Source organism: Chiloscyllium plagiosum, unplaced genomic scaffold (assembly GCF_037043375.1).
Source record: "Chiloscyllium plagiosum isolate Xiang-an unplaced genomic scaffold, Cpla_swu_hap1 HiC_scaffold_3, whole genome shotgun sequence".
Lineage (NCBI taxonomy): Eukaryota > Metazoa > Chordata > Chondrichthyes > Orectolobiformes > Hemiscylliidae > Chiloscyllium > Chiloscyllium plagiosum.
In genome coordinates, this window is record NW_028270141.1 from 35508664 (window position 1) to 35535386 (window position 26723).

The window sequence follows — 26723 nt, forward strand, 5'->3', positions numbered from 1 at the left end:
CGGACACTACAAAGCAATTTAGCATGGCCAATCCACCAAATGTGCACATCTTTGGACTATGAGAGGAAAACAGGGCACCCAGGGGAAATCTACACAGATATGGGGGGAACCACGCAAACTCCACACAGAATTAAATTTCATCTCCTTATTGTCCATTCATACTGCCAACCTATGACTATCTCATTCACCAGTCACTATATTTTTTTCCCAGTTTTCTTGAAATCATGTCCCATACACAAAATCAAGGTAATTGAAATAAAATCAACAAAAAGCAGACCCCTGCATCATTCCCTAGACCAAAACAAAATCATTCACTACTGCTCACTGTCACCCCTCACTCTACAGATTTCACTTCCATGTTGCCACTTCACCTTAACTAAACCAGATTTGTCTAAGTGACTGTTAATTGGGTCCTAAACTATCATTTTCCCACCAGTGAAGTTTAACTAACTGTTGCTTATCCTCACCAGGCAGTCCAAGTTGTGAATGGATTGTGTTCTGGAGTCTGTTCGTAAGTCAATTTGTACACAAATCAGAACACAATGGGCACCTTGCAATGAGAATATTTAACACCCAATCCTGCCCTTTTTTAAAAAGCCACATCTCCAATATTGCCAAATCACATATTACTACACTGGTGTCTGCACAGTTCACTAATCTCATTTATCACACTTTCACATACATATCCTGTAGACTTAGGCATTAGCTTGTTCCCGAATACTCTGACATCAAGTATGAGAGACCATTTTCTGGTAACAGTCTCACAAGATAGTGGTTTGCACCTTGGGTGGTCAATCCTGCATTAAGCATCATAAGTGCAGCTTGGATTTGAATCCAGCATCTAAGTCTGTGCTATATTTGCCTCAGTGGCTGTGAAGGTGCACGATTTCTTGATCTCTTTTCTTTATGCCCTTATCCTGACCAGCTGAGCTTTTTGCTTCTGCTCACCCAAAATCCTGCTCTTCAAATCAGTCATCCTCCAAAGGTTAAGGTGATCAGTGATATCTCCCTCTGCTCTCAGAATCTATTATCTTTGTATTTTGTTTGCTCTTGTAGTGGAGGTTTGTATGCTCAGGAGGCAGGTCACCCAGAAAGGAGGACAAAGGGTGTTTCTCATGGCAGTTTGCATGTCTACAGCTATGTTTACTTAAAAACCCAAAAACAGGGTCATGTGGCCCCTCTAAAACGTTGCAGAGTGCTTGAAAGCTCCTATCCCTATTAAAGCAGTTGGTTCTTTGCAAATGCAACATTGTTGCTGTTGTGGCGAGGGCTCTTTCTAAAACATTCAAAATATAGGTGTCCAGCTGGATTTTAAAATTTAATATTCTAGATAATAACATCTTTCCCACACAACATATCTCCTTAACAATATCATTAACCATGAACATGGCCAAGCTAGTGCAGATAGCAATCATTTAGTAATGAGCATATAATATCAGAATTGGCATAGTCTAGGACTTGGAATTGGTGACTGCTCCTTATTAAGGGATGTCAAAGATACAATAGAGATAGCAAAAGTGAAAGCTATTCGTCTTTTTCTCTAGTCTAGCATATGCTGCCTACTTCTTACCACTTTACAGGAGCATACTGAGGACACAGGCTTGGTAAACTCTTAGTTTAGTATTCTGTCAGATTTTGTGAAGCAATAACAAGCTAAATGCATGTGCTGATTTCAGCATCAAGTGGACAGATTGGTGATGGTGCAGCCGAGTTATGTGAAGCTAACAACGTCCTGTGTCATACTGTCAATGTTAAAAGATGGTGGTATAGCAGCATTCTGACATAACATTGGCCTTTCTGATGTTGGCAGCTAAACAAACTCCTTACAGGTCTGAGAGAATCTGTTCATTTGCTGCAGCAGGGCCTTACTATGTCTAAACTACCCTGGTCAGACTGCTGATCACCTGTCAACCGATCCTCCCAGAAAAGATCTTAAAACATTCCCAAGAATCTGAAGGCCCCTCTTCTCCACAACCTCCCTGTGCCTTCAATTGTATATGCATATTCATTTGTCAGTATTACTTCAAATCATAGCACTGCCAAATTTTGTTACACCTGAAAATTTTAAGAAGGAGCCCTGTATAACGTACAGTTTAAAGTATTTGTCATGAATTGTCCTGGGACGTCATGCACCTTGGCTGAAAAAGTAACCACCCATTCACCACTCTCTCTCGGCATGATGGAACAAGCAGGCAATTCTTGGTATGCAAACCAACTCCTGTTTCTTGGAGAGGTTGTGAGGATTAACAAACTAACTTGTGCGCAACAACTACATTACAGTTGAAGAAAGCAAAATCCTGACATGTCAGCACTTATTGTCTTATTATCTGTGCTTCAATCAGCTCTCTTTAGAATTACAAATTAATATGACATCCAAGACCACAAAGTGACATTAAAAACAAGCTGAAAAAACAAAATGCCACAACCAACTGTGAAATACAGTTTTATTTTTATTTGCTATCCATGCAGAATTTCACAGCTGTCCTTGACATATCTTAGAGCCACTTGGCATTATTTGTAGTACAGATTTACAATTGCTAAGTGTTTTTTTAGTAGAAGAGACATCCTTACCATCTTGTAGACACATAATCAGTGTATGGTGGACGAGATCGAATTTCACGAGCTAGACCAAAATCAGCTATTTTTATCAGTTCTGGTCCCATACAAAGGAGGTTTTCCGGTTTCATGTCACGATGAAAAAATCCTGGAATAAAATGCACAAACAAGATAGATAAAATAGTTACCTGTAGCAACACAATATTTTCTCCCCCAAACCAGACTTGTTTTTATGTAACTGCCATCCTATAAATGGTCATCTGACAACCCCCCCAAGACTCCTCTCTTCCCTCAATTCCACTCACCCATGAACTTTTTTCTCATTCAACCCTCTTCCACCTGCCGCATCACCCCCTTTGTCATTTCCCTTTGTCATCCCCCCCTCACTCTTTGCCCCAAAGCTGTACCCCACCTTCACTCGCCCTGCTGCCCCCTCATTCTCTAACACTCCCCTTCCCCATGTATACGTGCAGGTTAGGAAAAGCAACATGCAATTTCAGCTGTCACAGTTACATAAACAAATGGCTCAAAGATAAAGAGTGGGAAAACCAATGAGGTGAAACATAATTTCTTTCCCTCCAAAATCAGATCTAACAAACTGGGCTCAGCAACGGACAGCTAGATCCCATTTTTAAGATGCAGGTTCTTTACCACATTAAAAAATTATTTAGTTCCAATATTTTTAAATTCCTACAGCACATTTCTGCTCAAATAATATTGAAAACCTACCATGTTTGTGGATAAAAGCTAACCCTTGAAGTATCTGGTACATGATGTTTCTAATGGACGATTCAGGAAAGAGCCGGTTTCTGTAAATAAGAATCAGTTATTAATTCCAAAAAACATAGTAAAATGTTTCCACTACTAACAGCGTTTTACTGGTCTGGAACATGGTAAAACTTCTAATCTAGTTTTGCAAGCAGAACCACCTCTGAATTCAGTTTTCAACATAGTAATGTTATTCTAAACATTTTGTGTACTCAAGACATGCAAGATGACGGTACTATTCTAAAATGATCAATTCACTGCAATAAGATCGTATGTTACAACATTTTCATTTCCACTCAATTATATAATTCTCAACGAGGGCGCTAATGGCATTGTGACAATAGGGTTATTGAACCCAGGAGACCCGGGTTCAAGTCCCACCTTCTCTAGATGTATGCAATAACATCACTGAGCAGGTTGATTTGGAAAATGTCTACTTCTCAACTTATTAATTTTGCAACATGTTTCAACAAAATTCAAACAGCTTTACTGGAAAAGATAATAAAATTGCTGAATTTCAGAAATGTCTTTCGAAGTCTGTGCTGTTTGCAATTTGGTTGTTTTTCAGAAACATGACAGCCAGAATTTCAGGTGAATTTCTAATTTAGGAATACTCAACATCTAAGTGAAGTTTCAAATAATCAAAAACTAACCCAGATAAAAGGTTTCTATATTATAACTTCCCTTTTTGAACTATTTTCCAACATTGATGTTCTTGTTTCTCCTGAGAGCACTTGGGGCAGCTGAGATATAGGTGCACGGACTCTCAATGTTTTGTCTGATCTAATCAACCATTGTCACATGGGAATTCAAATAATTACATCAGCATATTATTTTAACAGTATGCATAATTATCTGTTTTTCTTCAACAAGGTGCTCATAGATGTGCATTTTTTAAACATTCACTCAAGACCTCCATAATCAGCACCACAGACAGAACATGGAATGGCTCGACAACCCGGATCAGAAGATCCGGAAGCTGATAAGCTGAAGGGCATTCTTGAACCTGAAACAACAACCCAACTCAAAAGCGAGAAAGCATGGCTATTGAAGCTGAAGGCTGAGGTCCAGCAAAAAAAATCTGTGATTTAAAGGACAGGTTGCAGGTTGGTACAGTACAGGATATCCAAAAGTTAGAGAAAAACAATAATGTGTGCACCTAAGGTCCCACTATTGTTGGCAAAGAAGAGATGGTCATTAAAGGCAGGAATACTTCAAAGATCCCTTTAACAGACTTGATCCCCTGAACCTCAACTCCTTCCATAAGCATGCTACCTACCACTTTCTCAGTGCAACTTCAACCAGGTGAGACATAGAAAAGGTCATTCAATAGCTACAGAACAACAGAGCATCAGAAGCAGATACAACTGCTCTTCCACTCCTGCACGAACACAAAATTCAGAAACGCAACAATGCAGAATGCAGCCACTCAGCCTGTCATTCCTAAACTGTCTGATAAGTGAGCATCATTACTTAGTGCCAACTTCCTGCTTTCTTCCAATACCCATGTACCTTATTTTTATCCAAATAATTATTTAATGCTCGAGTGACTCAACAGAACCTGTCTCCACCCTTGCTTCTTTAGCCAATTTCTAAATCTATGCCTTTTTCTAGTTTCTTTTATGAACAGGAACAGTTTCTTTCTATCTAGCCTGCTCACAATTTTGAAAACTTCTATCAGATCTCCCCTTAGCCGCCTTCTTTCTGAAGAGAACAGAACCAAATTCTTTAACCTATCCTCACAACTGGAGCAATTCTTGTAAACCACTTCTGCACTCTCTCTAATGCATTCATTTATTTCCTATAATGTGATGCACAGGTGTCTTGTACAAGTTCAAGTTCACTATCATATTGCAGAGAAGCATGGCATGAAAACATGACCTAATTTCCCTCATCTGCTCGGAGGAAAGCATGCCAGGGGATATCAGAGATGCTGTAACCATGATCATGAAAGGTAACAAGTTTGACTGCAGTAACTACAAAAGGAACAGATGCTAGCCACAGGAAAAATTACTGCAGAAATCCTCCTCAACTGTATTTTCCATGTGGCTGTACAGCTCATTCTAGACTTGTAATGTGGATTCCACATTCTATGGGTCACAACTGATGTGTTTAGTGTGAGATAAGAAATGCAGAGAACCGCATCAACATGGCCTTCCTTGACCCTACCAAAATCTCCGATACTGTCAACCACAAGGAATTATAAAGTGCTCGCAATTTTGGTTGCCCCTTAAAATCTGTCACCAGCCTCTACTTGCTCCACAATAAGATGTAAGCCACAATTTTAAGCAAGAATCCACAAATTCCCATTTTGACGAGTCTCAACTGATACTGTTCTCTACCTTTCTTGCTGCAATGTTCCTCCATCACCTTAGCAAACTCCCTATTGGAATGGAGCTAATCCACAGAACAAACAGAGAACCTGTTCAACCACTACTGCCTGTAGGCAGGATTCAAGGTCCAGTCAACCCCTGTCATTGAAATACAACTGGTTTTTGCAGAGCTCAAAGCCATCATGATCAACTTTACCTAGGCACTGAGAACTTTGGGTATTACACTAAACATCTGGGAAACAAAGGTCCTCTATCAACCTTCCCTTGCCACACCACACTGCTTTCCTGGTTTCAGGCAATGAGGGCAACTTGCCATTTCTTGGATACCTTTGATCAACAAAATCAAGCATGGAAGACAAAGTTCAAGATTATGAGTGGTGTGCCAGTGCAGCCTTTGGTCACTTTAGGAAATGTATTTGCAAAACAGGATCTCAAATTCAGCACCAAGCCCATGGTCCACAGAGCTGCAGTGTTATCTGCCCTCCTATACCTGCTCAGAAACATGGACTAGGTACAGCAACCACCTCAAAGCCCCAAAACCCCTTTTGTAATAATCAGCACACTAACAATTTCTCACTCAGGTCTACATCCATAGCGTTGAAGCACTGGCCAATCAACTTCACTGGATGGGTCATTTAGTCCAGATGCCTGACACAAGGCTCCTTAAAAAAGCATCATCATTCATAGCTTTGACATGGCAAATGAGTCCCAGAAGGGCTGAGGACGCCTTTAAACCAAATACTAGAAAACTGCAACATCCCATTGATGCATGGGAACATTGGCCCACGACTACATGTATCAGTGGGAAAGCATCCAAGGAGGATCTCTACATCTCAAGTCTCATCACTGACAAGCTAAAGCCAAAGAAAGAAGAAACAGAGAAAGAAGCTCATGGCAACCAGCCATCCCATCTTTCCATTCCCCCAAACTATCTGACCCACTTGCGGGGGAGAACATAAATTGTACATTAGACTCTACAATCATCCAAGAACCAGTCTTTATTGTGGAAGCAAGTCATCCTCAAACACAAGACAATCACTTTCCAAGTTAAGACACCAATTGGGGCAGCTATCAGCAAGCTGCACAATATCTTTTCCTACTTATCCAACTCTCAGTAACAATTGAAAAGATCCCCAATCAGACCTGTGAGATAATCCAGATCATCACAAATCAGATACTGAACTTGGAACTATTTGATATAACAAAATTCCATGCAGGTAACATACACACCTAAATGTTGCGTTTCCAGAATTTCTCACCAGACGTCAAGAGTTAGCAATGAAATTTCCTGTATTGGATGGATTGAAGTATGCCCTGAACATGTCTTCAACCACCTGGTATTTAGGTGAACATAGACAGACCTGGAGTCAAAGAACATCCATCATTCTTCCCAATTTGGTAGAACAAATCACACTCACATGGTATTCTTGTCTTTTGCAGGGTTAGAATCAACATGATTTTGGTCAAGCTTTAAACTATTAGACATATTTACAAAAAAAAAACAAATTCTCAGCACAAGCAGGAAATTGCATCCAAAATGCTCTCAATTGAATTTCTTAGGCCTCAATTCAAGTTTCTGATTGGATTAATTTTCAGAATGACAAACCTAAAATCTTTAATCATGCAGTGCGATCAAAAAGCATACTAGAATACAGTAGCTTATTTCTTCCTCATTTCAGTGCCTTGATATATTTAAGGACAATAACCTGATGCAGTTCATTCGTATTGTTTAAATGGGTTTCTCACCGAAATAAACATTTCAAACAGCATTCAATCCACTAGTGAAAATTACTTCTAAACGAAATCCTGAATCATTTAACAGTTAAATTGGTGCACATTAGAATTCTTAGTAAATTATTTTTGCTATGAGAAACAAAATATGCCTGGCATGTCCATGTTAAACAAATGGCAATCTAAAAAGTATTCTTAGACTACTGCCTTCATCAAAATCTCTCCGTTTAGACCTCGTGGTACAGCTAGTTACAGCAGAAACTGGTCAATTGAATTAAATATAAATCCATACTGAATTCAGACAGACTGCCCTCTTTATGCAATTCAAAAACTGATTATATATTGCTTCTGCAAGAAAATTAACATGTTTACATGGGACTGAGAGCTGTGTGCCTACACTGAGGCAGTTGCTGTAAATGAATTGCTAGCAAACCAAACATGTGACTGAATAAACTGATTTGACACACATCAAATCTGAACCAATCGATAAGGGTTATCTCCGAGGTTCTTTAAAGAATAGCATTGATAATTTGCACCTAATAAGACGATTCATCATTCTACAATAAATCATTATATGTGGGATATAGGGGCAGAATCTCTCACAAATTAAAAAAAACAACACAGATACTACTACAATTTAGATTTCCAACCTACTACAAAGGACTGTGCGGTCATACCCAACAAGGGAATAGAAAAGAAAAAGACTGGATCTGGCAATGACCTCGTAGATATGTGGATCCACTGCTACTGAGTTTGTGGATATTGAGGAGAATGCACATACCAGTAACCCTTGGATGCACATTACTAACTACATAATTATCTAAACAGTGGAGAATTTACTCTGGCTATAATAAATTCAGCTAACCATAACTAATTTTAACATGTTCCACTGACAAACAAGGTAGAAAATACATTATAGTTAAAAATGTTTAATAGGTGCATGACAACTTTTTCCTTTGGAAAGCTTTTTGGATTAAAGTATAAAACTTACCTAGAATTCATTGTGTGCACATGGCAAGCATGTCTAGATATTTTCTAATTTTCCAATTATTAGACATCTCTGGAAAAGGTGGGACTTGAACTCACACTTCCTAGCTCAGGAATGCTGCCCCTGCGCTACAAGAACCCAACAAACTCACGCTTATTGACTGGGAATTAAGTATAACCTGCAGCAATATAAGTGTAGAAACCTAACCACGAGACCATCAGGAACCTAAGCTGCATGTCTAAGAATTTTATTTTTTCATTTTTGTCTCAACAATTGAACCAACGGAGCTCCATACATCTGAAATTCTCCAAACACTTCACAGCCAAGCATAATGCATTGGCAAAAAAATCAAATAGAGTACAGTATTAGAGAAGTACAGGTACAGTCATAGAGAAGTACAGCACGGAAACAGACCCTTCAGTCAAATCATTCATGCCTACCAGATATCCTAACTTAACCTAATCTCATTTGCCAGCAGTTGGCCCACAATCCCTCTAAACTCTTCCTATTCATATACCCACCCATATGCCTTTTAAATGCTGCAATTGTACCAGCCTCCACCACTTCCTCTGGCAGCTGATTCTATATCGCTGTTTGTTAACTTTTCCTAGATGCACTCTGATGTCCAGAGATACATGAATTTAAACAACAAAGGCAGCAACTGTGAGATTTACTGCTAAAAAAGACATTTTTTTTAATAGAGAAAAAATATTATAGAATAGAATCCCTACAGTGTGGAAGCAGGCCATTCAGCCCATTAAGTCCACACTGACCCTCTGAAGAGCACCCAACCCTGCATTCCTCATGACTAATCCACCAAACCTATATATCTGTGGAAACGATGGGCAATTTAGCATGGCCAATTCCACCTAACTTACGTATCTTTAGACTGTGGGAGGAAATCGGAGCACCTGGCGGAAATCCACACAGACGTGGGGAGAACACGCAAACTTCCACAAATAGTCACCCGAAGATGGAATCGAACCCAGGTGCCTGGCACTGTGAGGCAGCTAACCACCGAGCCGCCATGCTGCCTGTAAATTGGGCAACTTAGCAATTTAAACTTTTAGTTGAGCAAGAGGAGTATGAATTTTAAAAAAGAATCCAGTGTAACAAATTGGATTCTGCAGTTTGTTATAGAATTGATTATGAATTATAAACCATCTTCCATCCTACTTACTATATCCAAGCACAAAGAGTGACCTTTCTTAATTAAAAAAAAGAAACTACATAACCATATCTGTTAACAATAAGTGGTTCTGTATTTTTCAGAATCAATAAATAGGGCTAGCTTTTGCAGAAGCATTACATAGTAGTCAGGAACTATAGGATAAATTAACCTAACAGAGCAACAGACTGCTAAGTATTCTTGTAATGTGAGATACAATAAAAATCACATTTCTTGTCATGTGCACACAATGTATTTTGGATGTGGTCTTAATCAGGAATACCTTGTGCAAGAACAAGCGCAGGAATCTTGCCTTGGTCTAGAAAACGAGAACAAATTGAGCTTTGTGATAACAATACTAAACCTTCACATGAAAGATCTGTTAGAGGGAAATACTAGAATCCATTATTAACAAGGTTATTGCAGGACACTTAGAAAATCTTAATGCAATCAGGAAGAAACAACTTTATTTTTGAAAGGTAAGGTACATTTGAGTAAGTTACAAATTTTTTCTTTTAGCAACAAAGAATTCAAGTAGAAGTTTTTCATCTTGCGCTTATCAGGACTGAAATACAAGAAATCAACTTCAGAGAAGAAAAAACATTTTCTCATTACGATAAGGAGGTGCTATTGGATGGATACTTTTTCCTCGGCCAAACAAAACAGGTTCTTGATCGACAAGGGAGTCAAAGATTATGGAGTAGACAGGAATGTGGAAGTGAGGCCACACTTGGATCAGCTACAATTCTATCAAATGGTGGAGCAAACTTAAACAGTGAAATTCACAACTAATCTTGGAGAAACTGTTTGGGCGAAGTTCACAGCACAGAATCAGATAAGTTAAGTGTGTCATGCAGAAAGGCTGCAGTAGTGAGTACAGTGGGTTCTTTCTTGATTATATGTTTTATTGAGATATGCCTCTTGATTAAACTTAAAATATAAGCCATATCTATTAATTTAACCTGGAGCAGTGTTTTGTAGAGGAATAAGACAGTGCTATTTTCTGGTCTTGTAGATTGTGAAGGAGTAAAAATGGCCTCTTTTTGATATGCTCTTCTTGACAGACATGGGAGTTTAGGAAGAGTTTATGGGTTACTGATGATTATATCTGCAATAAATGCCATTGGTTGTAAATCCTATCAGATCGAATGGATCAGTTGGAGAGACAGTGAGAGGCAATTTAGAAGAACAAGGGGATGTGGTGGATGGCAGTTATAGGAAGGGGGAAAAGTTGCAGATACAGTCACATAGATGGGTTAAACTCTAGGAAAGGTGAGAGAGGTAGGCAGTTAGTGCAGAAGTCTTCTGTGGTTATCCCGATTTCAAACAAGTAACCTGGTTTTGGAAACGTAGGGGGTAATGGATTCTCAGGGGAACATCAATGAACAACCAAGTTTCTGGAATTGAGACTGGCTCTAATGCAACGAGGGGTACGTCAGGTTCCAAGTGATCAATTGTGTTAGGGGACTCTCTCTAGTCAGAGGTACAGATGGATGTTTCTGTGACCAGCAGCAAAAAAAAAAATCAGAATGGTATGTTGCCTCCCTGGTCGCAGGATCAAGGATGTCTCAGAGGGTGCAGAATGTTCTCTGGGGGAAGAGGGGCCAGCAGGAGGTCATTGTACACATTGGAATCAATGACACAGGAAGGGAAAAGGTTGTGATTCTGAAGGCAGCAGAGGAAAGTGGCCGAGCAGAGACTGATAGCTAAGTTCGGTATCCATAGGGAGGGCCTCAACCGGACCTTGGGTTCATGTCACATTACAGGTGATCACCATTGTGCACCACACACACACACACACACACATACCCTTATAGACACACAGACTCCCACACATGCACCCCCTCACAGACTTAAGACACTCTGCACTCACTACACACACACACTTTCTCACACTCAACCCCCACCCCAGACAGACACACACACATGACAGACAAAGACCCACATGCACACATATATTTTGTGTGGTGAATTTTTTTGGTACTTGCAGAGTTACATTGCACTTTGCTCAAAAACCACATACATTCATGTAGAACTCTGAGCTCAAAAACTGCATGAATTTATGTAAAACTCTGTTATCTCACTTTTTAGATTAGAATCAATCTAAACATCAGGTCATAGACAGAGAACACAGGGGGCTAACACCTTCAACATATTGTCTAGCTATCACCGTTGTTAACAGCTAACCCGAGAATGCAACTTTAAAAAAAAAAGGGTTTTGTGATTTACACATGAAAGAAGTGAAACTATCACTGTATTCTAAGAGATGAAAGGCTTAACAGACAATCAATTCTTCAATGTATAATTTCAGTTACATCACACTGCAAATTTTTGCTATAAATTCTGTGTTACGATTGAGCCCTCCACAATCACCTGAAGGAGCGTCGCTCCGAAAGCTAGTGTACTTCCAATTAAACCTGTTGAACTATAACCTGGTGTTGTGTGATTTTTAACTATGTAAGGTATAGACAGGATAAATCGAGTGAATCCTTAGAAGAGTATAAAAGAAGTAGGAGTACACTTAAGAGGGAAATCAGGAGGCCAAAAAGAGGACATGAGATAGCTTTAGCAAATCAGATTAAGGAGAATCCAAAGGGTTTTCACAAATATATAAGGACAAAAGAGTAACGAGGGAGATCAGTAAGGCGGCCTTTGTGTGGAGCCGCAGAAAATGGGAGAGTTACTAAATGAGTATTTTGCATCAGTATTTACTGTGGAAAAGGATATGGAAGATGTAGAATGTAGGAAAATAGATGTTGACATCTTGAAAAATGTCCATATTACAGAGGAAGTCTGTAATATGTCTTGATGTCTTGAAACACAAAGGTGGATAAATCCCGGACCTGATCAGGTGTACCGTGAAACACTGTGGGAAGCTACGGAAGTGATTGCTGGGCCTCTTGCTGAGATATCTGTATAATCATTAATCACAGGCGAGGTGCCGGAAGACTGGAGGTTGGCAAACGTGGTGCCACTGTTTAAGAAGGGCGGTAAAGACAAGCTAGGGAACTATAGACCGGTGAGCCTGACCTCAGTGGTGGGCAAGTTGTTGGAGGGAATCCTGAGGGACAGGATGTACATGTATTTGGAAAGGCAAGGACTGATTCGGGATAGTCAACAAGGCTTTGTGCGTGGGAAATCATGTCTCACAAACTTAATTGAGTTTTTTGAAGAAGTAACAAAGAGGATTGATGAGGTCAGAGCTGTAGATGTGATCTATATGGACTTCAGTAAGGCATTCGACAAGGTTCCCCATGGGAGACTGATTAGCAAGGTTAGATCTCATGGAATACAGGGAGAACTAGCCTTTTGGATTGAGAACTGGCTCAAAGGTAGAAGACAGAGGGTGGTGGTGGAGGGTTGTTTTTCAGACTGGATGCCTGTGACCAGTGAAATGCCACAAGGATCGGCGCTGGGTCAACTACTTTTTGTCATTTATATAAATGATTTGGAAGTGAGCATAAGAGGTACAGTTAGTACGTTTGCAGATGACACCAAAATTGGAGATGTAGTGGACAGTGAAGAAGGTTGCCACAGATTACAACAGGATCTTGACCAGATGGGCCAATGGGCTGAGAAATGGCAGATGGAGTTTAATATAGATATCTTAATTGGACTTATACACTTAATGGTAAGGTCCATGTTGCTGAACAAAGAAACCTTGGAGTGCAGGTTCATAGCTCCTTGAAAGTGAAGTCGCTGGTAGATAGGATAGCAAAGGCGGCATTTGGTATGCTTTCCTTTATTGGTCAGAGTATTGAGTACAGGAGTTGGGAGGTCATGTTACGACTGTACAGGACATTGGTTACACCATTGTTGGAATAGTGCCATGCAATTCTGGTCTCCTACCTATCAGGAAAATGTTGTGAAACTTGAAAGGGTTCAGAAAAGATTTTTACAAGGATGCTGCCAGGGTTGGAGGATTTGAGCTATAGGGAGAGGTTGAATAGGCTGGGGCTGTTTTCCCTGGAACATCAGAGGCTGAGGGGTGACCTTGTAGAGGTTTATAAAATTATGAGGGGCATGGATAGGATAAATAGACAAAGTCTTTTCCCTGGGGTTGGGGAGTCCAGAACTAGAGAGCATAGGCTTAGGGTGAGAGGGGAAAGATATAAAAGAGACCTAAGGGGCAACTTTTTCACGCAGAGGGTGGTACGTATATGGAATGAGCTGCCAGAGGACGTGGTGAAGGCTGGTACAATTGCAACATTTAAAAGGCATTTGAATGGGTATATGAATAGGAAGGATTTGGAGGGATATGGGCCAGGTGCTGGCAGGTGGGACTAGAATGGATTGGGATATCTGGTCGGCATGGACGGGTTGGACCAAAGGGTCTGTTTCTGTGCTGTACATCTCTATGACTCTATGCCTATAACTGAACTGCCTACACATTCATAAGTACAAAAACTGGGATTATTTTTGAGTTTTGTTCCTATTAAGACAATAGACTGGAATACTGATTCTTATTTACACATAGTCCCAATATGAGTTCTTGGATTGCAGTTGAGCAGTAACTCATGCAATATTAGTCACATATTAAATTACAGATTTCCCTTGGTTTCACAGTCTACTATTATCAGCACAAATAATTCGGCACAAATTTGGCAAACCGACTGATTTACTTGTTAGATAAACAAACACGTTTATGATTTGCTATTCAATAATAATAGTTGAGACTTCAAGCTCATTTTACAACCAAGACCTACAGCAAACAATTTTCTTTTGAAGAAGTGACAAAGAAGATTGAAGAAGGCAAAGGGGTGGATGTTGCCTATTTGGACTTCAGCAAGGCGTTCAACAAGCTTCCACACTGTTAAATGGCTAGCAAAGTTGGATCACATGGAATCCAGGAGGATCTGGCTAATTGGATACAAAATTGGCAGTGCAGGCTTGTTTTTCAGTTTCTGACACTCCAAAGAAAACAGCCCTAGCATATTTAACATCTCCTTATAGTTCAAGCCCTCCAAGCCTGGCAACATCCTTGTAATCTTTTAGGGGAGTCCAAAACTACAGGGCATAAGATTAAGGTGAGACAGGAAAGCTTTAAAAGCAGCTTAAGGGGCAAATTTTTCATGCAGAGGGTGGTGTGTGCATGGAATAGGCTACCAGAGGAAGTAGTGGAGGCTGGTATAATTACAACATTTAAAAGGCATATGATGGGTATATGAATAGAAAGGGTTTACAGGGAATATGGACCAAATGCAAGCAAGTGGGACTACATCAGTTAAGGATATCTGGTCAGCATGGGCGAGTTGGACCAAAGGGGCTGTTTCTGTGCGTAAAGTTGGACCAAAGGGGCTATTTCTGACTTGATGCTACAACATTATTGGCGTTGTGGTGGAGTTTAAACCCTCAGCTTTGGGACACTATGCCATGCCAATATGCATGAACCATATTAACAGTTTTTAAACAACTTTATTTCCCATGAACAGTGACCAGATTCAGTTCTGAGAAGAAATTGCAAAACCCTGTATTACCTGTCTTTCATCAGTTGGTAGAGATTTTCCTTCATATATTCAAACACAAAGTAGAGGTGATCATTTTCTCTTACAACTTCTTTCAGTTTGATTACGTTCGCATGGTTTAATTTTTTAAGTGACTAGAATGAGAAAAGAATCAAACTTAATTAATATTTAAATCCTTGGAATGAGAGGACAATACAACATAACCTAAAAGAGAAGTTAAGAGGGAGATGAGAAGGTGAAGACCTAAGTAGACTGGCAACATGAAGGCTCTGTCAACCTTGATGATACAGCTTCATTTACAAAATCTTGTGCAGACTCCCAGCCAACAAACTGGTCAGACTGAGAATCAGGTTGTACAACAGAAGTAGAAGTCATCAACAGGAGACAGTAGTCAAAGATCTATGGAGATAGCCTTTCAATCAAATTGGTTGGGGACACTCTGGTTGTGACTGAACAGGAGAAAAGTCATAACAACTGTTCAAGCGAAACACAACCTTAAGCAGATAATTAACAAAGCAGTATTAATATAGCTCTTCATGCAAAGCAAGTGGCTTCCCTGTTAAACAAGTGATCCAAAAGCAGAAAATGTTCGAGCGCAATTATCTCAAAAGAAAAATCTGATGGTAAAACAAACATGAATTGAAATTACCTTGACTTCTCTGAGATTCATACATTCATCCCAAGAATAGAATTTCCTCTTCATTCTATTAAAAGAAAGTAACCAATTTTGCACAAGTGAAACTAATTTACTTGAACAGGAAGCATTGTTAACACATACACCATTTAACAGAGGCTTGGCGCAGAAAGCTTTGTTTTTTGAAAAGAAATTCATAATGTTATGTTACGCTAATACTATAAACCTTCAATTAATACATTTAAATTTGGACAGATTATTAAAAATGCCACTGCAAATCATACAATCTTGGGTGCTTTGAGCTGCCGACATCCCAAGCTTCAAGCAAATTACCTAATTAAATATAGAAATTGATAGTCATCCAGGAAATTTATTTTTATTGTTAAGGATGAATCAACAAAAATAACTATAGAGTTCCATCAAACCTGACTCTGCCTCAACACAGACCAAAGGAAAGATTGAAACTCAATATGCCCAATTGTCTTCCATTGTACAGTAGTTCTTATTCGATGTAGGCTGATGAATCTCAAATGATGCCAAACAGCAACACAGATGATTGATTTCAATATATACACTGTGTTTAGAAAAACATCTGAACTTGTAGAAGTCACACAATGAGAGAAAACTTTTGTTGTCCGATTTTAAAAATCAGAAGGCAGCTGATAGTGACAAACAATTCCATCCTAAACCAAACAAGTAATCTAAGCTGCCTAAGTAATAAACAGAAAAATCTTGAAAAACGGAAGAACCAAAAAAAAAGAAAAGAATTCCTCAACTTGTTCCAATTTTGAGTTCAATCAATAACCAACCTCCTGAAAAACTTAACTATGAGAAAAATATTTTACTCCAAAACCTTTGCTTTACAAGCCTTTCATTGTAACATTAAAGCATCACCTTCATCAATAAACTATAAGCCTGCCAAGCGAAAGACTGAGTTGTTGATCCAAGACAGATAGATACGACCTTGAACACCCTTAAACCTTTGACCTCTAGCATGTGGTGTGACACAAGAGGGGAAAAATTTAAAAAGGTCCTGAGGAATAACTTCTTTCACACAGAGCAAAGTGTGTATATGGAACGAAGTGCCAGAGGAAGTGTTAGAGGTGGGTACAAGTACAAAACTTAAGACATTTGGACTTGTACATGAACAGGAAAGTTTAGAGGGATACCACATTGGGACGAGTTCAGTTTCAGAAACCTGATTGGCATGGACGAGGTGGACCAAAGGGTCTGTTTCTGTGCTAATGATTCCATGTACCTAATTTATGCGAGAGTGTGAAAGCAGTCACGATTAAAAATCCAGGATAAGAGTGTGATAGCAAATAATAAAATTTACATAAAAATGAAACACTGCACCTACTGAAATTAGAACAACATGCTGGAAAAATGCAACATATCTAACAATATCTGTGGAGGAAGTAGAGATAAGATTTCACATCCAATAGGGTCATTTCAGACTCGAAGCGTTAACTCTATTTCTCTCTCCACAGATGCTGCTAGACCTGGCTATTTTCTCCAACATTTGGTTCTTAGTGTCATAGAGGCATACAGCACAGAAACAGACCCTTCGGTCCAACTGGTCTATGCTGACCAGGATTCCCAAACTAAACCAGCCCCACTTGCCTGCATTTGGCCCATATCCCTCTAAATCTTTCTATTCATAAACCCATCCAAATGTCTTTTAAATGTTGTAACTGTACCTGCATCTCCCACTTCCTCAGCAAGTTCATTCCTCAAACAAACCACCCTGTGTGTCAAAACATTGCCTCTCATGCTCCCTTTAAATCTCTGTCACCTTAAAAAAAAGCCCCCTAGTTTTGAATTCCCCGACACAAAGGAAGAGCCCTTTGCTATTCACCTTACCGGTTATATAAACAAAAACTGAAAAGAAGTTTCTGAAATTTAACTGGGCACATACACTCTTGGGCAAGAAAACAAACTCCTCTGAGACAAGGAGGCCAACCATAGGCTGGGGAAAAAGGAAGACACAGATTCAGTCTATGACAAAACCTTTCTTCAGTTGAGGAGAAAAACAAGGTAAATCCCCAAAAATTGGCTGGAAATAATGAACTTCCTGGGTACTCCCATTAGCTGTACATTCTTGGAAAATTGCTATGGGCTAGTATCGCCACTCAATTACTTGGTAATAATTAACTGACTGCCAATTGTGTGTTTTTTAAAGTTAAATATCAGAAGTGAGAGAATAGTCAAACTCTTACATCAGGGCAATGTTTTCTCCAGCAGAATGTTGAAAAGCTATAGCTGAATATCCCCATTTCTTTAGTTGCTTTACATTACTGAAAAAGGATTACGAACACCATCCTGATTTCAGCATAATATTTTTAGCTCAAAACTATCTTTTAGTACAATATATTTTGACAAATTGGTATCATGCATTGATCAGAAGTTCTTATTTAACAAGTTAAATAATCTTGGTTGTATAGACAAGGGGCAAATGTAATTCTGGGCCACAACTACCCTTTATTGGCTGGCTGAAGAATGGGAAATCTCCAGCTCCTTATCTAAGCCAACCTCCAACTCAAAGAATGTAACTGCATCCTAATTACAGTAATATTTAAAAAGCATTGCCAGAACAGTGCAGTGATACACAAATAGTCTCTGGACGCAACCTTAAAGGAAGATTTATTATTTAAATTTTCTCTGCAACTAAGTACAGCCTCCAAACATCCGCCAATGTGAACAGGAAACCACATTACTGGGAATTACAATTTGCAGTGTATTGTACCCACTATTCAGGTGAGACATGCCTATGAAGTACAGTAATAAAATAAAGTCACTTACTTTTTAATAGCAACTAGCTCTCCTGAATCTATACTTCTTCCCATGAGAACGGAGCCATATGTTCCATCCCCAAGTTGCTTCATAGTGGTGTAACGATTCATGACAATGCAGAGTCTCTGTACTCACAGCAGCGCTTGAAATGTACCCAAGGTTCCTCACTTTGTGGAAAGAAATTATTTAGACAAAATCTTCTGTTAGCGCAGCAACATGTTATGGAGCCATTTGCATCGAGGTCTATACCAATTACGACAGGCATATTTTGGAGGTGATTTTACCTGTACATGGATTGAAAAGAATTTAAGAAATAAATTAGATTGAAACAAACATATTCCACTGGCTATTACAAATTCCCTCTACAGTAGAACAATTCATAATTTTGAGGATATTTGCAATAATATTCCTATGAAATCAACTAAGTGAAATAAAGAGGTCTTGCCAGGGACAGAAAAAATTTGACAACATTAAACCATGGTCTGATCTGCCTATTCAACTAAGCTTAGAAGATCTATTTACTTAGACAACTTTGGCCAACATTCTTACTTCTGGCAATTTCTCCTATAACGTCATAATTGCATTCTAGCGAAACCTTGTTTAATAGGAAATCGCTCAATACAAACAATGGGGCCTACGGGAAAAGTGGGGTTAGAGATGGACCAGCAAAAAAAAAAAATCACTCATACATTGCTCAAAAATCACTCAAAAAAGTCTAACACAATGTATAGCATAGCCTGAATGAAGGTATAATCATATTATTCAACAAAACACAAATAAGTTTTAGACAGTAATTTATTAATGCAGGGGTAGAGGGGGCCATGGTGTATAAGGTAGACTCCTCATTCCTGTTGAGCAAGCTATATCACATATTCTCTCTTTTATGCTTTATAATATCTAGTTTCTCTTCCAGTGTTATAGCCTTTCTTTTGCATTCACCACCCACAATTTTATCACCAGGATGCTTATCACCAAGATTCTTGTCAGAGACTGGCTCCAATGCAACGACGGGTACGTCGGCTTCCAAGAGATCAATTGTGTTAGGGGGATTCTGTAGTCAGAGGTACAGACAGACGGTTCTGTGGCCAGCAGAGAAAAAGCAGAATGGTGTGTTGTTTCCCTGGCGCCAGGGTCAAGGATGTCTCAGAGAGGGTGCAGAATATTCTCACGGTGGAGAGGGGCCAACAGAAGGTCACTGTCCACATTGGAACCAACGACATTGGAAGGGAAAAGGTTGAGATTCTGAAGGGAGATTACAGAGAGTTAGGTAGAAATTTAAAAAGGAGGTCCTCAAGGGTAGTAATATCTGGATTACTCCCAGTGCTACGAGCTAGTGAGGGCAGGAATAGGAGGACAGAGCAGATGAATGCATGGCCGAGGGGCTGGTGTATGGGAGAAGGATTCACATTTTTGAATCATTGGAATCTCTTTTGGGGTAGAAGTGACCTGTACAAGGAGGACGGATTGCACCTAAATTGGAAGGGGACTAATATACTGGCAGGGAAATATGCTAGAACTGCTTGGTTGGATTTAAACTAGTAAGGTGGGGGGTGGGATCCAGGGAGATAGAGAGGAAAGTGATCGATCTGAGACGGGTACAGCTGAGAACAGAAGTGAGTCAAACAATCAGGGACAAGGTAGAACTAATAAATTAAACTGCATTTATTTCAATGCAAGGGGCCTAACAGGGAAGGCAGATGAACTCAAGGCATGGTTAGGAACATGGGACTGGAATATCATAGCAATTACGGAAACATGGCTCAGGGATGGGCAGGACTGGCAACTGAATGTTCCAGAATACAAATGCTATAGGAAGGATAGAAAGGGAGGCAAAAGAGGGGGAGTGGCATTTTTGGTAAGGGATAACATTACACTTGTGCTAAGGGAGGATATTCCCAGAAATACATCCAGGGAAGTTATTTGGGTGGAACTGAGAAATAAGAAAGGGATGATCACCTTATTGGGATGTATTACAGATCCCCCCAATAGTCAGAGGGAAATTGAGAAACAAACTTGTAAGGAGATCTCAGCTATCTGTAAGAATAATAGGGTGGTTATGGTAGGGGATTTTAACTTTCCCAATTTTGACTGGGACTGCCATAGTGTTAAAAGTTTAGATGGAGAGGAATTTCTTAAGTGTGTACAAGACAATTTTCTGATTCAGTATGTGGATGTACCTACTAGAGAAGGTGCAAAACTTGATCTACTCTTGGGAAATAAGGGCGGGCAGGTGACTTAGGTGTCAGTGGGGGAGCACACTGGGGCCAGCAACCATAATTCTATTCATTTTAAAATAGTGATGGAAAAGGATGAATCAGATCTAAAAGTTGAAGTTCTAAATTGGAGAAAGGCCAATTTTGACGGTATTAGGCAAGAACTTTCAAAAGCTGATTGGAGGCAGATGTTCGCAGGTAAAAGGACGGCTGGAAAATGGGAAGCCTTCAGAAATGAGATAACAAGAATCCAGAGAAAGTATATTCCTGTCAGGGTGAAAGGGAAGGCTGGTAGGTATAGGGAATGCTGGATGACGAAAGAAATTGAGGGTTTGGTTAAGAAAAAGAAGGAAGCATATGTCGGGTATAGACAGGATAGATCGAGTGAATTCTTAGAAGAGTATAAAGAAAGTAGGAGTATAACTAAGAGGGAAATCAGGAGGGCAAAACGGGGACATGAGATAGCTTTGGCAAATAGAATTAAGGAGAATCCAAAGGGGTTTTACATATATATTAAAGGACAAAAGGGTAACGAGGGAGAGAATAGGGCCCCTCAAAGATCAGAGCTGAAAATGTGTTGCTGGAAAAGTGCAGCAGGTCAGGCAGCATCCAAGGAGCAGGAGAATCAACGTTTCGGGCATGAGCCCTTCTTCAGGATTGAGGAAAGTGTGTCCAGCACGCTAAGATAAAAGGTAGGGAGGAGGGACTTGGGGGAGGGGCATTGGAAATGCGATAGGTGGAAGGAGGTCAAGGTGAGGGTAATAGGCCGGAGTGGGGGTGAGGGCGGAGAGGTCAGGAAGAAGATTGCAGGTTAGGAAGGCGGTGCTGAGTTCGAGGCATTTGACTGAGACAAGATGGGGGGAGGGGAAATGAGGAAACTGGAGAAATCTGAGTTCATCCCTTGTGGTTGGTGGGTTCCTAGTCGGAAGATGAGGCGTTCTTCCTCCAACCGTCGTGTTGCTATGGTCTGGCGATGGAGGAGTCCAAGGACCTGCATGTCCTTGGTGGAGTGGGGGGAGTTGAAGTGTTGAGCCACGGGGTGGTTAGGTTGGTTGGTCCGGGTGACCCAGAGGTGTTCTCTGAAACGTTCCGCAAGTAGGCGGCCTGTCTCCCCAATATAGAGGAGACTACATCGGTTGCAGCGGATGCAATAAATGATGTGTGTGGAGGTGCAGGTGAATTTGTGGCAGATATGGAAGGATCCCTTGGGGCCTTGGAGGGAAGGAAGGAGGGATGTGTGGGCGCAAGTTTTGCATTTCTTGTGGTTGCAGGGGAAGGTGCCGGGAGTGGAGGTTGGGTTGGTGGGGGGTGTGGACCTGACGAGGGAGTCACGGAGGGAGTGGTCTTTTCGGAACACTGATAGGGGAGGGGAGGGAAATATATCCCTGGTGGTGGGGTCCGTTTGGAGGTGGCGGAATTGACGGCAGATGATACGCTGTATATGGAGGTTGGTGGGGTGGTAGGTGAGGACCAGTGGGGTTCTATCCTGGTGGCGGTTGGAAGGGCGGGGGTCAACGGCGGAGGAGCGGGAAGTGGAGGAGATGCGGTGGAGGGCATCATCGATCACGTCTGGGGGGAAATTGCGGTCTTTGAAGGAGGCGGCCATCTGGGTTGTACGGTATTGGAACTGGTTCTACTGGGAGCAGATGCGGCGAAGATGAAGGAATTGAGAATATGGAATGGCATTTTTACAGGGGGCAGGGTGTGAGGAGGTGTAGTCGAGGTAGCTGTGGGAGTCGGTCGGTTTATAGTAAATGTCAATTTGTGTGGAGCCACAGAAAATGGGGGAGATACTAAATGAATATTTTGCATCAGGATTTACTGTGGAAAAGGATATGGAAGATACAGACTGAAGGGAAATACATGGTGACATCTTGCAAAATGTCCAGATTACAGAGGAGGAAGTGCTGGGTGTCTTGAAACACAAAGGTAGATAAATCCCCAGGTCTTGATCAGGTGCACCCGAGAACTCTGTGGGAAGCTAGAGAAGTGATTGCTGGGCCTCTTGCTGAGATATTTGTATCATCGATAGCGACGGTGAGGTGCCGGAAGACTGGAGGTTGGCAAACATGGTGCCACTGTTTAAGAAGGACGGTAAGGACAAGCCAGGGAACTATAGACCATGTGAGCCTGACCTTGGTGGTGGGCAAGTTGTTGGAGGGAATCCTGAGGGACAGGATGTACATGTATTTGGAAAGGCAAGGACTGGTTCAGGATAGTCAACATGGCTTTGTGCGTGGGAAATCATGTCTCACAAACTTGATTGAGTTTTTTGAAGAAGTAACAAAGAAGATTGATGAGGGCAGAGCAGTAGATGTGATCCATGTGGACTTCAGTAAGGCGTTCGACAAGGTTCCCCATGGGAGACTGATTAGCAAGGTTAGATCTCATGGAATACAGTGAGAACTAGCCATTTGGATACAGAACTGGCTCAAAGGTAGAAGACAGAGGGTGGTGGTGGAGGGTTGTTTTTCAGACTGGAGGCCTGTGACCAGTGGAGTGCCACAAGGACCGGTGCTGGGCCCTTTACTTTTTGTCATTTACATAAATGATTTGGATGCGAGCATAAGAGGTACAGTTAGTAAGTTTGCAGATGATACCAAAATTGGAAATGTATTGGACAGTGAAGAGGGTTACCTCAGATTATAACAGGATCTGGACCAGATGGGTGAATGGGCTGAGAGGTGGCAGATGGAGTTTAATTCAGATAAATGCGAGGTGCTGCATTTTGGGAAAGCAAATCTTAGCAGGACTTATACACTTAATGGTAAGGTCCTAGGGAGTGTTGCTGAACAAAGAGACCTTGGAGTGTAGGTTCATAGCTCCTTGAAAGTGGAGTCGCAGGTAGATAGGATCGTGAAGGCGGCGTTTGGTATGCTTTCCTTTATTGGTCAGAGTATTGAGTACAGGAGTTGGGAGGTCATGTTGCAGCTGTACAGGACATTGTTGGCCACTGTTGGAATATTGCGTGCAATTCTGGTCTCCTTCCTATTGGAAAGATGTTGCGAAACGTGAAAGGGTTCAGAAAAGATTTACAAGGATGTTGCCAGAGTTGGAGGATCTGAGCTACAGGGAGAGGCTGAACATGCTGGGGCTGTTTTCCCTGGAGCGTCGGAAGCTGAGGGGTGACCTTATAGAGGTTTACAGAATTATGAGGGGCATGGATAGGATAAATAGGCATAGTCTTTTCCCTGGGGTCGGGGAGTCCAAAACTAGAGGGCATAGGTTTAGGGTGAGAGGGGAAAGATATAAAAGAGACCTAAGGGGCAACCTTTTCACGCAGAGGGTGGTACGTGTATGGAATGAGCTGCCAGAGGATGTGGTGGAGGCTGGTACAATTGCAACATTTAAGAGGCATTTGAATGGGTATAAGAATAGGAAGGGTTTGGAGGATATGGGCCAGGTGCTGGCAGGTGGGACTAGATTGGGTTGGGATATCTGGTCGGCATGGACGGGTTGGACTGAAGGGTCTGTTTCCATGCTATACATCTCTATGACTCTATCTACGACTCTATGACTATGCCTCTGCATTTTTTCAAAAAAAAAGAGATAATCTAGGAGGAACCTCAATGTATCTCTCTCAGAAAGCTACTTTCTGTACAGTACCTCTCAGAAAGCTGCTTTGTTGGCAGCTGACATCAGCGCATGCGCAGAATGACACTGACATCAGCATATGTGCAGAACGGCGTGGAGACATCAGCACGTTCGCAGAATGAAGCGAGCAAAACAATCACTATTGGAATCACGGGTTAAAAGGGAACAAAACTCCAAATTAGGAATCTTTACTTTCTACAGTCAGTATAAAGACAATTAGATTGCAAATCCAGCAAGAATAAGAGAGACTAAGGGCAAGATGTCATTTGAGAGAGGGTAAATCAATCCAGCAACTCTTGGAATTTCCATCTCATAAAATTCCACTTCTTCCATAAACACGTTTCCCTATTCTTTCATTAACAAAAGGCACTTGTTGTGAACTTGCCACTGTTTTTCCTCCAAGATTGGCCCATTATTTCAACTACTTACCTCTTCCTGCCTCGAGACCTTTTTCCTTTCATCCATGCATAAAGCACTTCAGGTAATTTTCAAATATTAAAAGATGTGACGGTTAGTTCTGAAGGTTAGAGCCTGGTTCTAATAATGGGAGAAAGTGAAGACTGCAGATGCTGGAGATCAGAGCTGAAAAATGTGTTGCTGGAAAAGCGCAGGAGGTCAGGCAGCATCCAAGGAGCAGGAGAATCAATGCTTCGGGCATAAGCCCTTCTTCAGGAATGAGCATAGTTCTAATAATACCAAGGTCACAGGTACTTCGCCAATTTTGCTGGTTGCTAAGCAAGCCTGAAGGAGATGGTACTGTTGTAATTCACGGAGGCCTCCAATCTTACCCTATCCAACATTTGAAAGTGGAGAGGATGCCCCTACAGTTGTACAAAATTTTTCTCCATAACAAAGAGTCTGTGGCCACTTGCAGACTGTAACAACATTTACCTCCTCCACTCCTCACTATGGTTACATTTCTATTCATGACCAAGGCCAAGACTGAATTTTGCAATTACCTTTTTTTTGTCACATGTTCAAAGGTGAAAACTCCCATTTTTGAAATGATAGCCCTCCCCCTTAAACCTCCTTCCCTTATGGCCCTCCCTGGCACTTTGTCCCTGCACCCATCCAGCCATCCCAACCCTCCAGCATGCTTTTACTGCATCTTCAACAACAACTCAACCACAATCTAACTGACCAGAACCTTCTTCCAATTCCCACCCTTTCAGCTAACCAGCACTCCCTCTATCCTAACTACCACTACCTTCCTCCCCATTTCTTCACCCAAATGCATGACACCATCTTCATCTAAATTCCCTTACCCCAAAGATATGGTATGCTCTTTCCACATCCTACTCATCCCGGACAGCCGGACACACATCCTTGCCCACCCATTTCCCACCTGATGGGCAGCCTTCCTTATGCAACCAAAAGCTTGTCACTCTCTTTCACCACTCCAACTCCTCCCTCATCCAAATGCTAGAACGTTCCGCCCCTCTCTCACTGAACAACTGGGAGAAGAAGAATGCACCTTCCATATCCCCTCAGACAACCTGGAGCTCCAAATGCCCAGAGCCCTCATCCTACACCCTCCCTCTAAACTGCCCAAATCCATAATTTCTCACGCAGTGCCATCTTTCCCTGTCCTACATCCTCCCCAACACTATCACCAAACTGTCTGGCATTTATCCACCCTTCTCTCAACTGCTTTCCTTACTCTGCACCCCTATGTTATCACATTCTTCACCTCCTCTGCCCTCTACTTGCCCTAGCCATCTCTGATTGCCAGGACACAGTCAACCCCACCTGTCTCCTTCCAAATCAACCAGCAGCCTTCATACCTTGCCCAAATGCCTGCCTTTTTCTCTCTTCCTCCCTACCACTCTTTCACCCAAACGCTAGCTCCCTCTCCCCATTGCTGCTCTTTTACTAAAGACCTGGCGCATTACCCCCCTGTAAACATCTACCTCACCTGACAGCCCAGGTGTCCTCTTTCCTCACCCTCCACCCAACACCTTCTTCCCCAAGCAACTCCCTCACTCAATGATAGCCCTCCCCCTTAAACCTCCTTCCCTTATGGCCCTCCCTGGCACTTTGTCCCTGCACCCATCCAGCCATCCCAACCCTCCAGCATGCTTTTACTGCATCTTCAACAACAACTCAATAGCCCTCCCCCTTAAACCTCCTTCCCTTATGGCCCTCCCTGGCACTTTGTCCCTGCACCCATCCAGCCATCCCAACCCTCCAGCATGCTTTTACTGCATCTTCAACAACAACTCAACCACAATCTAACTGACCAGAACCTTCTTCCAATTCCCACCCTTTCAGCTAACCAGCACTCCCTCTATCCTAACTACCACTACCTTCCTCCCCATTTCTTCACCCAAATGCAGTTTCCCCTTCTCTCACGCTCTCCACTTCATGACCTCTCAGCACTGTCTTCCCCTATCCTCTTTCTTACCTGGACACCCAGAGCCCTGTTTTCCGCCCACCACACCAGCCATCTCATTTTCCCTCAAGTGTCTAACATCCAGCAC

The 26723-nt window shown here is 41.4% G+C and overlaps 1 protein-coding gene across 3 annotated transcripts in view; it reads right to left on the reverse strand.

The window, feature by feature from the left end:
• The window catches only part of LOC122542185 (serine/threonine-protein kinase ICK-like), a 79698-nt gene that overhangs the window by 41683 nt on the left and 11292 nt on the right, over positions 1–26723 (reverse strand). For all 3 annotated transcript variants that reach the window (XM_087978384.1, XM_087978387.1, XM_043679648.2), the window contains 5 exons: positions 18446–18720; positions 15659–15713; positions 15022–15143; positions 3286–3365; positions 2572–2704 (listed from right to left, as the gene is read on the reverse strand). In XM_087978384.1, coding sequence (XP_087834510.1) covers positions 2572–2704; positions 3286–3365; positions 15022–15143; positions 15659–15713; positions 18446–18546 — 491 coding nt within the window. In that variant the 5' untranslated portion in view covers positions 18547–18720. The remainder of the gene's footprint in view (positions 1–2571; positions 2705–3285; positions 3366–15021; positions 15144–15658; positions 15714–18445; positions 18721–26723) is intronic.